Below are 12,550 nucleotides of genomic sequence, written 5' to 3' on the forward strand. Positions count from 1 at the left end.
GAGCTGGGGTGAATCTGCTCCCACTGATGGGCCTACATCTGCATATACCATTTTGCCTTACTTACCGGAGAAAGTTTTCTTTCGAATTACACAGCATGGCAGGCAGTGCAGTTTTCTGAGCTGCGCAAGACACGTCCTGCACACAAGCAGAGCCTGCTGACTTCAACTGGACCCTGCACACGGCTGCATCTGAGTCATCTGGATTTTGTGCTTATGAGTACAAAACCGCTTGCTGTGACCCAGATGGAATTAACAGAGTATTCTCCTTATTTCTAATTGTTAGATCATGCTTTTTTAACTCCAGCAAAGATGACTTGCAGACTAAGCCTCTTGGGGGGTCAAGGCAGTTGTTTTGTTTGCACAGCAATTAGCACAGCAGGATCCCAGGCCACAAATGGCCTCCAAGGCTACATCTATACTATTGTGTTAGCTCAAACCTCAATTCTTCATTTAAGCCCAAACTTCCCAACTATCAACTCCAGCTACACAGAGGTTTATACTCTGGCCTCGTCAGGAACATGAAGTGAGCTCACATCTCAAGTCGAGTCCGCCTCAGGCTTCAGCTCTTGCTCCATGAGCAGCACCAATGCAGCAGTTTTGAGCTCCTTCCTCTTAACTGGGGTCACCCAGAGAAGCTGCCATGGGCAGGAACTTAAGCTGCATTTCTCTTGACACTCTGCCAAGTCTTCAGCATCTTAACTTCAAAAGCAAAGATGAACTGGAGTCATACATCTCAACATCAACATTTCAGTTCCTGGGAAAAGCTTGCAGAAACAAAGGTGTATTTGCTAGATCACACTTGGATCAGCAGAGTACAGCAACTGCTAGCATTGTTTCAGCTAACATCGCAAAACACGTTTGTCTCAGATGAAAGCGAAACAGCAGCTCAAAGAATCTAATGGACCACGTGGGTCTTTAGAAAGTCTCTGCAAACACCATTTCACAGCACCAGCGAAGCAGTGCAAACAGCACTAAAACAACAGTTGCTTTCCCAAGCCTTCACTAAGAACGTATGAGGCAAAGCACCAGGAGGAGGGATCAATAGTATGATCCCAATTCTGCCACACTGGGGATCTCCCAGACCAGTCAACTCTAATCCCGTAAAAAAGTCTAATGAGATACAATGAAAACTAAAGCCAAAGTCAGACAAGAAACAAGGGTCACTTTAACAACATGACTAATTTAACCAAAGTTATAATGAAATCCCCAACTTAAGAGGAAAAGCTCTCCAAGAAATCATGCAACTCAAATTGAAACTTTACTTTTGATGCAGAAATGCTGTCTGCAGTCTTTGACCTGTCTTACCCCTGACACCCAGACAGAATACCACAGAGTACCTTCCCTTCCATGAGGGCCACGCTGCCCCAATTGGCATCTGAGCTCACCAGCCCTTTCAAGCTGACCTAGCATGTTCCCTGCCACTCCCAACTTCCAATTCTCCACGTATTTAGTTTTCAAATTTTACATGATATATTTTGCCTGTGGCACAGTAGATCACTTACCCTTCTCCTATTAGCCCTCTCTGTTTAATTACAGTTTAATGTGAATTGATCTTTACATTAATGAGCCTGTAAAGAAGATTGATTTTCTTCAAGAGACTTTTATGCTCAGTTTGGCAGCAGAGCAGTCCTATTGATTTCGTTTTCCCCAGTAAATACACTGCAGAGTGTCACTGCATCCCCTGTGAATCAGCTAATCCTATTTCACACTCTTGCTCCAAAAATCCCTATTCTGACTTCCTTATCTGTGCTTATTCAGAGCAACATCATGGGGCCAAAGCATCTCAAACAGCTTTAACTGTTGCTAACACACAGCTGACTGTCATGGGTCATTATCCCCTTTGTTCCTAAATGGTTGGGGGCTTAAAAGACTTAGAGTGAAAGAAACGAAAGTTATTTTTAAGTGTTTAATCTGTTAACTTCCTTAACTCCTAGCCAGCTGAGGATGTGGCACAGTGTGCTGGGTTTACCATGCTTGCTTCAGAGGTCTGGTTAGCAGGCTCTCTGCTGAGCTCTACAGCTGTGTAACAGCCTGTGCTGGTGTGCCTGCATCACTGGCTGCTGCCTGATTCAGGCTGACCACCTTGGAGTCAGGGCAGAGGACAAGGATCCACCTCTGTCATCCCGTGCAGACATCCCAAAGCCCTCCAGGATGCATTTTACCCATGTGCAGGAAGATGAAGCAGTGGCAGACAGGCCCCAGAGTAAGGGCTGGGCTTGTGCCTGCACAGGGGTTTGTGGGAAACCTGCAGTCACAGACCAAAGCAGAGCTGATTGCAGCTCAGGTCCTCCTTTTACCTGGCACAATAGCAAGGCTCAGAGGCTCTCCCTGCAAGTTACTGAGGAAGCTGCATGTAAACAGGCTCAGTTCTGCTGCAAATAAATGGTTTCTTCCATCACCCCCTTCCCCAGCAGATCAGGTAACACAGTCTTCTCAAGAGCCTACAGAGTTAACACACTTGACTTGCAGCAGAACATTGGGAAGGGAAATCCTCAGCCAAGAGCATGTCAGTGAAAACATCCTGCCATCAACTCCCAAATGTCCAAGTCTAGGAACTGTAGCTAAATTACAAATGCTGTGGGAATTTCAGGCAAGATTCTCCTCTCAGCTACTCCAATGCAATTTCGGAATGAATCCAGATTCAGTCTCTCCCCCTCCCAGCTGAATTTCCTGGCTTTTGTTTGCACTAGCAGATGTTTGCATTTAATGTCTGCCTTTATTTGGTAACCCGTACATAGATTATTTTTCCCTACTGTTCTATTAAAAGCCTTATCAAGTCCCTTATGTTTGCTCTTGTTGAGATGAACAACTTTGGCAGTATTTTCAACATGCAAGGCAAACAAACCGACTCTTCAAGGAATAATTAAATCAAACTAAACTTCACAACAGTATATTAGGGCATAGAATGTTTGATACATATGTTATGCCTGCATCCATCTGCAGCCTGTAACATCCAAAGTTTTGCATAAAGCCTTGAGAATTCTCTCTCCAACAGATTCCCACATGCTTACATATATACATAACTGGCCCATGGTCCACACACATGTGGGGTCAAGCAAGTTCTGGTAATGGAGACAGGTATGGGAAACCCAAAACCAGGGAATGCAAAGCTATCAAGCTCATTTTAAAAAAAAAAAAAAAAATCTTTATGGAAAATGTGAGTTTAGCAGTATGGCAGATTTCTTTCTCCCAGCGCCCAGAGGAGAAAAGGTCTCTTCTCCAGTTTAGGAAGAGTAGGAGATGAAGTAACTCATTCAAAAGGGGCTATTTTGAGTGACAAATATACAACCCTTGCTTTTATAATACATTCACAGCCCTTTGGAAATACTTAACCACATGCAATATACAAAACCTACTTCAGAGGTTTGTGAGGTAAACATACTTCACACATTTCTAAACACTGAAAAAAAAGAGAATGTGTTTATTTTTCTTTAGCAGAAAGAATACACTGTAACACTATATGCTTAAACATAAACTAGTTCCTCAGTACACAGTCTTCATTATGAGTATTCACCCTGGGTTTGGTTTGGCAGCGTCCCCAATTATTACTTCACAGATTTGAAGGCCAGAAGAAACCAGTATGACCATATAATCTGATTCCTTACATCACAAAAGACCAAAGAACTTTACCCAACAATCTGCCTATCAAGCCCACTAACCCAGACTTGAACTAAAGGACCATCTTTTAGGAAGCCATCCAATTGATTTAAAGACTCCCAAGAATGGAGAAAGCTTCACTTCCTCAGCAAATCATTCCAATGTGTGTTAGTCAGCAACATTGATTAAAGCAGGTACTTTAAAACATCTTTCAGATTATTTTTACCTCTGATAAAAATTAAAAGGAAATGCAAGGGGGGAAAAAAGTGGCATTCTCTGACACACGCTAAACAAAGAGATCCTTCTTGCAGCGGTATGACAGCAGCATTACAAATCCCACTATCAGAGTTATTTATGTGTAGCAGCTGAGGAAAGCAATACAGATTTCTGGAAAGTGATACTAAGCAGGTCTGTTTAAAATACCGTCCTTTTATCATTTGGCTTTGTACCTTCCCCTTCCTTCTGCACCACTCTGAAATTTCAGAGGAGCTGTAAATCTGCTGCCTTCCACCAGTCATTATTCCTCCTTTCCAAACTGCTTATTTCATTTCAGGAATAAAAAACCCAAAGCTCTAGCAATTTGGTCCTTTGCCAACAGCTAAATTAATAGCAAAAACAACAACAGGGGCTTGTGAAACTCAGATCATTTATAGACTTCGTGAGAAAGAAAAGCCGATTTGGGGGGCCTAAAACTATATCCTGGATGGTAAATTGTATGCAAGCTTTCCACCCATAAATCAGATTTCTGAGTTTTTAACACACTTGAGTTATGCAGCAGCCTGGTAAGCTCAGTTCAAGTGGCAGGCAGATGGCCTCTCATGTCAGGGGATCGTGCCTTAGACAAGGGACCCTGCTCAGAGGGACTTACTGCCCTGCTCTGTGGCCAGCAGCCCCCAGGTCATGCATCCAGACTTCACATGTGGTCACACAAGCAGGGAGAGGCTGCGGCAGGAGGCAGAAATCAAACAAGATGGTTTCACACCAACTGCATGTGACATATCTGACAGGTCCGATAACTGCTGAGACACAAGCCGCCCCTCCACCCAGGAGGTGAAGTGGTTACTTACGCATTTAACAGAGACACTTGCTAGATCCAGCACTGATGATAGCAGAGGAGCACTTCAGCTCTTCATAAGCTCTGCAGGAACACGGTATACCCAAGAACCAGATCAAAGGCACCATATCTCAAACAAAAGCTAAACTCGCTTCAAACTAGGAGTGAGATATGGACACCAGTTTGAAGCTAAGATCCTTAAACTGAAGTAAGACAGTGAGGGAGCTGTTCTGCTTTGCATATTTTAACACCGCCTAATGGAAGAGCAGGAACAGTGCCAGTTCATTTCACTCAATTCTGTCCTTGATTTAAGTAACGGGAATGTACTTTTAGTCAACAGATCGAGGTGTCTCAGAGTATGTCAGAGCCTTTTGAGCACGAGAAGCCAATCACCTGGTGGTATGGACACAGCCATTTTCCACTACAAGGAGAAGCAAATCCATGGCAAACACAGGCACCTGCCTGCGGGTGTATGCTGCAAGGCCATGTGTGCTGGAAGCCATTGCCTGAACTGCTCAAGCACTTTGCTGAAGCCCATATTAGCTATAACCACTTCCCCTTCCTAGGAACCTGGGAGGTATTATGCATACCTCAGCAAAATTCCTCCTCTCTGCGTATTACAAGCAGAGACACGCAAAATAATTTTAGAAATCTACAGTCTCAAGGTACTAGTTTGATATTATAACGTCTTTACTCCCTTCAGCAGCATCCTCAATCTGAGACCCTTGGTGGCAGACACACAAGGGCTCTCAGGTGTCTAACACTTCTGCAGGCACCTAAACTACTGAAGTTAGGAACTTCAAAGCTTCAGCAGATCAAGCCTTGTGATCACCAACCACTCTCTCAAAAAGTAAAAAGAGTTGAAAGAGACCATAAAAACGAGTCTGGAATGAGCTCCCTGAAAGCTTAAGATGTGAATAGTCTCTGACTTTAAGAGAAAAGAAGAAATTATCAGAACAGGGCCAAAAACAATGAAAGATAAAATAATATACTTCTTTAACAGCACAAGTATGACATAATAATTGAAACCCAAAGATAGATGAGAAAAAAATATTAGGCAATATGCAACTAACCTGTGGAGTTTTACTGACATAAGTTACCGATGACCACAAGCACAACATCAATCAAGCCCAACCTCGCACAAATCGCAGGACTCCCGAAGATGTTTCTTAATTAAGGTGCTAACAAGCCTGATAATGAAACCTGAAGAGTCAGCAGAAACGGGTGTGACACAGACAAAACTCTCAGTAGCAGCTAAACCTACCCCACACGCAGCGCGGAGTGACAAGCTGAAAGAGGCAGCAGTGACTTACAGGTGGAGGGCGCGGATGCTGGAAGCAGCGGGTCCCAGGGAGGGAATGGCGGTCAGCTCGTTGTTGTTCAGTTGCCTGCAACAAACAGCAAGGAATTGTTGAAGCCAGCAGCCTAGGACCAAGCACGCAGGAGCAGGGGACGGCTGCAGCACCCCCATATGCTGCCCGACTCTCCAGGAACACCAACATGCCGGCAGAGGCCTCCATCTCAAGGGGCTTGTCTGGCTCTCTCTGATGGTCCCACCTTACCCTCCCCACCCAACCCTTTAATAAAGGAGAGCCACCATAATTTGTCCTGCAGTATCTCTAAAAAAGTAATGCTTTTCTTCTCCTTCCACCCACTGCCTGAAACGGTGAAGTGCCACCGAGGAAGGCACTGTGCTACAGCCCGAGCTTCCAGTCACCGCTGAGGCAAACCCGAGACAGGAGCCTGTCTGCACCCACAGCATGAGGCAGCCAGGTCCTGTCTGCACCCACAGCATGAGGCAGCCAGGTCCCGCTACCTCAGGACAACGAATTTCATTCCCTCCCGAAGTGGCAGCCCCTACTCGCCCCTCCACGCCAGGCCGGGGCGCAGGGCCCAGCAGGATGCCATGGCGGTGGGGGCCTCAGGCCTCCTCTCCACACCAGGCCAAGCACTGGAAATCCTGAGCCAGCAACACACACACACAAAAACCAGCACTGGGCACAATAATGTCACCAAAAACAGGTGACCTGCCATGGCCAGCCAGCTGGGGAGCACCAGGCAGCCCCCCTCAATTGCAGACTTGGCCGGGTCCCTGCAAGCGCTGGTACAAAAACGTCCTTTTCAATGGCCTAATGTTTGAAGTGTTTTTCTGACTGAAAACAGATCCTTGCCATGTGACCGGCTCTTCCTTGGTTTAAAGAGCCCTTGTTTGTATGGTGAATTAGTCAATTAATTACTGTAACAGTCGCTTGCCCGCCTGCTTGAAAATTACCTAATTTCTCAGCCATCTTGCCCCCCCACCCCCCCACCCCGCATGCTGAAGCAATTAGGGGCGAGTGGGGCCACGCAGGCAGCACGCAGTGGCTGCCCAGGACCGCCAGCAGCTTCTCAGGACCCCCGGCCGCCCCTGACCAGCGATGGCTGCAGGCAGAGCCCCCCAGCCCTCCTGCCACCGCCCACCGCTGAGCTGCTCCCATCATGGAGGGCTCTGTGGTGGCATCTCAAAAAGATCCCAATTTGGGTGCGAGAGGCCAAGCATCCTGTGGCAGGCAGGGGAGCACAGTGCGCTAGCTGTGGGAACAAGTTGGGGCAATCTGAAATTATGGTGGGTTTGGGTTTTGGTGGTTTTTTTTTAATTCTTTCCTTTAAAACTATTTTTGGCAGGTGGGAGGGGACAGCGGTACATCCATCCCAGAACTTCCTTTTGACTCCTCCGAGAGCAGGCAAGAGATTTGATTTCATAAGGAGTTCCAGGCACCGCCGGGATAAAAGCTTTCCTCAGCCTCAGCTCTGCCTCTGACATTATACCTATACCTTAAAATGTAAGGGAAAAAAGCCAGATGTGTTGCCATTTAGCAAGGAGCTCCACTTTGCAACTAAAAGCTCATTGTTGCTTGTATTATATCAGGGTCTAGAGCTTTCAAAGGTACAAAGCAAGCTGGAAAGAGCATTAACAGGCTTATATTTGAGTCATGTTTTCATTAAAATCCAACTGAGCATCTTGTGGAAAGGCATGGGAGAAGAAGGATAATTAGGCCCACCCTCTGCTAGCCTGGGTCAGCTCTGGTTAAGCTCTGACACTGACTGGCATCTAACAACTAGTCAAACCCTCCTCTGACATAAGTGTGATTTTCATATATCAACCCCCTGTCAGGTCAGAAGTGGCTCTGCCACCTCATTTTCGCTCTTGGCTCAAAGGCACCAGTTGCTGATGAAGAAGAGACAGCCAAGCTCCATATTTGCCTGGGATTTCCCTCTCATCTTCCCCTTCACTCACATAACAAAAACCCAAACAAACAAAAAAAAGAAGCAAAAACCTCAAAAGAGAACAGCCAGGCTCAACAAATTTAAGCTTTCAGCCTCCTTTCTCCTCCCCAGCCCTGCTTCCTTTGACAACACAAACTTGCTGCCTCTGGATGCTAAGGCAGAGGAGGAGGGGGGCCTCCCGTATAAAATATTTACGGTCCAGTTGCCAGGCTGGTGTCAAGCTGAAATGGAGCCTGCTCAAAAATAGCACAGCTCTCCAGAGTCTTCAGTGAAAGGCACTTTGGAAAATAAAAGGTGAGTTGTGGGGAGAGGAATTTTAGCACAGTTGCTACTTCTTTGTTACAAATGAGCTTGGAAAACCTGAGAGGCATGCAACCATCACTTTTCATGGATGCCATGATCTGTAAGACCCGAGGAAATGCCAGAAAGGGCTGACCCCACAGCACCACCCTCCATTCCACTCTGTCAACTAAGGTATGAGAACAGGGGTCTGTCATTAGAGGGAGCCACCAAAGGGGATGAGGGAAAGCATAGGTGTCCTGAAGGAAAGTAATGTCCCGTGCCAGCCCCTACCTACCACCTGAGCCTCCATCAGCACAAAGCTAGCTATTTCAGAGCATCTGGGATCACAGGGTTTCATATCACTTTGAGTCAAATTTCATCCCACACAGACCTAAAACTTTTAAGCAAAAAAAGATTTTCAAACAAAACAAAAAAATAATCCACAAACAGCTGTCTAAACGCAGGGAAAGGGAAAAGCGTAGGGGAAATAACAGCTATTATGTTATTACAAACTCAGTAAAGTAAAAAACAGAGCATCCAAGATAATCTATGAAGTTTACATCTGTTGGTATGCAGACATTTTCTTTAAATCAAGGGAAAACAAAAGGTCTTCAAAATATATCACACTAATTATTCACATACAGAGACACACACAGAGCTTTGAGCCTCATCTGTAACGCTCAGGAACCACAGGCACTGTGTTTGAAGCATCATGGGAGGTTTCAGGTCTTATCAATGCATCTATTATTTGGGGCAATCTCTTTCCCTGAGGGTGACTTGGTTTGCCCAGCACAGCGCGCACAGCAAAACACTGACTTGCTCTCAAGACATGCCACAGCATGATGCTTATTTCATGAATGTTTGTAAAGTGCTTAAGAAAAAAAACTCAGAAAGGAGATGCTCTGGCAGTACAGATGTGGTTCTCTTTGTGAAATGCAGTTTATTTCAGTGGTCTGTGGTTTAGCTGTTATTCAAAAGCAACCAAGATTGGTAGATAGGGCTTTTAATAGGGCTTCTCCCTCACACTTTCCAGAGCCTGCCTTCCAGGCTCCGCTCCAGACCTCTGCCTCCCTTCCAGTCTCCCGTTTCTAACTGCTCCCTCTCCCTCCTACTCACTCCTCTGCTCTCTCCCTTTTCCCTAACCCTGCCTTTCTGACACGGCAAACAGCTCTTATCTGCACCATTACTTTGCGGGCTGTATTACTTACCTCCCCCGAACCCTGATACCTTTTTTTAGCAGCTGACTGCTCAGTGCAGGGCTCGTCTTGCTCTCGAGGGTGCAGCGCTTTGCACAAGGGAGCTCCCTACCTAAGAGATCAGAAACCGTATGCATTTCCCAGCCTCACGCTCCCTGAAGTCACAAGCCTTCAGGCACTTCCACAAATAAAAGCTATTGCTAAGCCACAATCATGTTAGGATAATTCTAAAGTCTCATGGGATCAGGGCTGCAATTCTCTTCTTTAAGCACAGAGTAATTTAAGGCTTTCCAGAGTTTAAAGAAAAGTTGAGAAAACAGATCCTACAGGCAGCATTTTGCTGATCTGCACCACTTTCTCTCCCCTTCCTGACTGCTCTCTGGGATGATCATGATGAACCGATTCCAGAGCACTGCAGTCACTCCTGATCCATATTCCACACTTAATCATGACCCCTTGTAAATCCCTACTATTAGTGTAAGCAGGGGAGCCAGAGGCAATCAGGGGAGAGATGCTACATTAATCCCCACGGTCCAATCCTGCAGGCATCAGTCAGGCAGAACTCCTGCTGTAGCAAAAACTTTTGCCTATTTAAGAATCACAGGATCTGACCCCTCCACGAGCCACCCCAGAGCCAACACTTAATGAAAACAGACAGAGGACAAGAGAAAAGGCACAATATACACAGAGCACAGTATTGTTTCTGAAAGGAAATGTTTTTTCAGTTTCCCATGAGGCATCAGTAGCTCTTCAAACAGAGCCCAAACCTCAAGAATGCCAGCGATTCAACATTCAAACGCGAGCTCATTACCTCAACCCACCGCTTGCAATTTTAGTCACTTTCGTTTTTCAAAACCCAAAATCGGAGCTCCAGGAATCACTGCGAATAGCTGACAGGCACAGCTCCTCTGCGAGGGTAACTGCAGAGCGTTTACACAGATCAGGAGCTAGAAAAACTTGCGATTGCCCAAAGAAGGCTTCTTGTACCAGCAAGGGGGGGCCGGCCTGGTACAGCCACTCAGACCTTCACCAGCTCCTTCTCTGCCCCCACCAAAGCAGAAGACACCTCTGCTGTTTTAGCCTCTCCTAAAAATGTCAAACTTCAAGCTTCAAACAGAATTTGTTCTCGTTCCAAAAGGAGCACAAATGTCTGAGAGAGGAGGAGACACAGTTAAGTGCTTTGTTATCCACTACACTACACCTTTGTTTCCTGGGAGATTTGGGTTAGGTTGGCATCAGGTATCACAGTCCAGGCTGCTCTGCCTTGCTTCAGGGTTATCCTTTCAGCAAGGAGCTTTGTGTGTATGTTCAGGTGTGTTAGCTGAACTGCTCCCTCCGAGCGTTGCACAAGACCGAGGGAGGCAAACTCCAATGATTTCCAATAACAGCTTATCTTGTCTTAATTGGGATGTTGTGTTCTGCTCATTGATTACTTTTAACAAAGAAAATACAGCACAGGTACAATATGGAGGGGAAAAAAACCCTCCAAACCAAGTCAGATCTGCTCATTCAAGTCACCTAAAGGAAGTTACTATATACACTATATAATACTAAGGTACTAAAAGAAGGAAACTATACACAATTCCCTTCTGGCCCACAAATTGCCCTGGCAAAATTCAATTTAAAATCTTTGAAAGAATACTTACACTTCCTGCAGGATCGAGAGCCCTTCAAAGGCAGAAGGATCAATCTCCGTCAACTTGTTGTAGCTCAGGTTTCTGTTTAAAAAAAAAAAAAAAAAGTGGGATCAGCATAGTGCAGTTACAGTGCTCAGCAAAATAGTTGTCTTAATTATTTTGGATTGCACTGGGTGGGTGGATATTTTTTTTTTTAACAAGAGCACTTAAACATGGCAGAGCAGCACTTTCCTGCTGAATACATGAGTGAGCGAGTTTAGTTCCGTGATCAAAATGTTATCTAGCTCTCCCCAAGCTTTTTCCTTTTTTGCATTAGTGTGGTTTTAATTTGTCTTTATATTACACAATTACATTTATTATTCTTCTATTGGTTATTCACAACCACAAAACTAATCACAGATGAATAGGATATTTCCTGACAAATTAAAGTCTGAACTAAAACCATCAACAAACCTTCTGCTAAATATTTTATAGCTATATTCACATGGAGCATTTTTGTATCCCAGTGTGTGTCACATACAAAATAGACAGATACAGGTACGTACACTTACTATGTGTAATCATAAAATGTGTTCTACATTTTCTAAGATGATGATATTATGAGTATATCACTAAATGTTTTTTAATCAGCAATTACAGCTTTTAGCCAGTCACGCAGTAGCACACGCTTTGGTCCTCAACAACCCCAACCAACACTTTCCCACCACCCGACAGCCCAAATCTAGATCGTATTATAGCACTTCACGGACGCTGTACTATCCAACAGCAGCCTGGTGGGAGAGCAGACTTCACAGGACACCCTTGTTTGGAAATACAGCCAGAGCTCAATGTGCTTCTGGAAGGAACTCACTGTGAGGATCGCCAGGGACAGCAAACAGACAATATAATGCAAATAAAGTACCGATTCTGAAAACCACAAGCAAGAGCTTTGCCATGCTCTGCTGTAGCAGATGATCAGATGCAACAGCAAAGTCTCCCCTCCAAGATAGGCACTGTCAGCACACCACACTTGACAGGTCAAACCTGCAGCTATGGACTTACCAGGAGAGCACAGATCAATTAAGACCAAGTGCCTAATGATGTGAAAATTAACAAACGGCCTAATTAACATGATGTATGCAGTGCTGGCATGTTCCTGTGAGTGTGTAATCTAAAGAGGGAGGAGGCAAATTGATGGGTGGTAGCAGAAAAGCAACCACAATAACTTGTAAGGAAATTGTAAGGGGGACCTACATTAATTTTATGCTGCTCCACACCCTGCTCTAGGATATTATCCTGGGTAAAATTCAACCCTCCTGTCTCCTCTGCAGGGAGGTTACACCCTCTTACTGCACCTCTGAACATGACCCAAAAGCTTCATGGCCTGATTTTAGATAAGCCCTCAAACATTCAGCTGCTTATTCAAACCACCAAGCCAGTCTGACTAGAAAAGTGGCCAATCTTCCCTGGTTTGTGTATTTTCTTTGTTTTGAAGCTGTGCCCACAGATTCCAAGCAGGTCTGGAGCCCAAGCAGGTA

General features: G+C 45.2%; 1 protein-coding gene across 2 annotated transcripts in view; it reads right to left on the reverse strand.

Annotated features, from left to right (window-relative positions):
• Positions 1–12,550, reverse strand: part of LRIG1 (leucine rich repeats and immunoglobulin like domains 1) — a 94,340-nt gene that overhangs the window by 46,488 nt on the left and 35,302 nt on the right. For both annotated transcript variants that reach the window (XM_037387327.1, XM_037387326.1), the window contains exons 2-3: positions 11,043–11,114; positions 5,965–6,039 (exon numbers count right to left, since the gene is read on the reverse strand). In XM_037387327.1, coding sequence (XP_037243224.1) covers positions 5,965–6,039; positions 11,043–11,114 — 147 coding nt within the window. The remainder of the gene's footprint in view (positions 1–5,964; positions 6,040–11,042; positions 11,115–12,550) is intronic.

Source organism: Falco rusticolus, chromosome 4, assembly GCF_015220075.1.
Source record: "Falco rusticolus isolate bFalRus1 chromosome 4, bFalRus1.pri, whole genome shotgun sequence".
NCBI classification, from domain to species: Eukaryota; Metazoa; Chordata; class Aves; order Falconiformes; family Falconidae; genus Falco; species Falco rusticolus.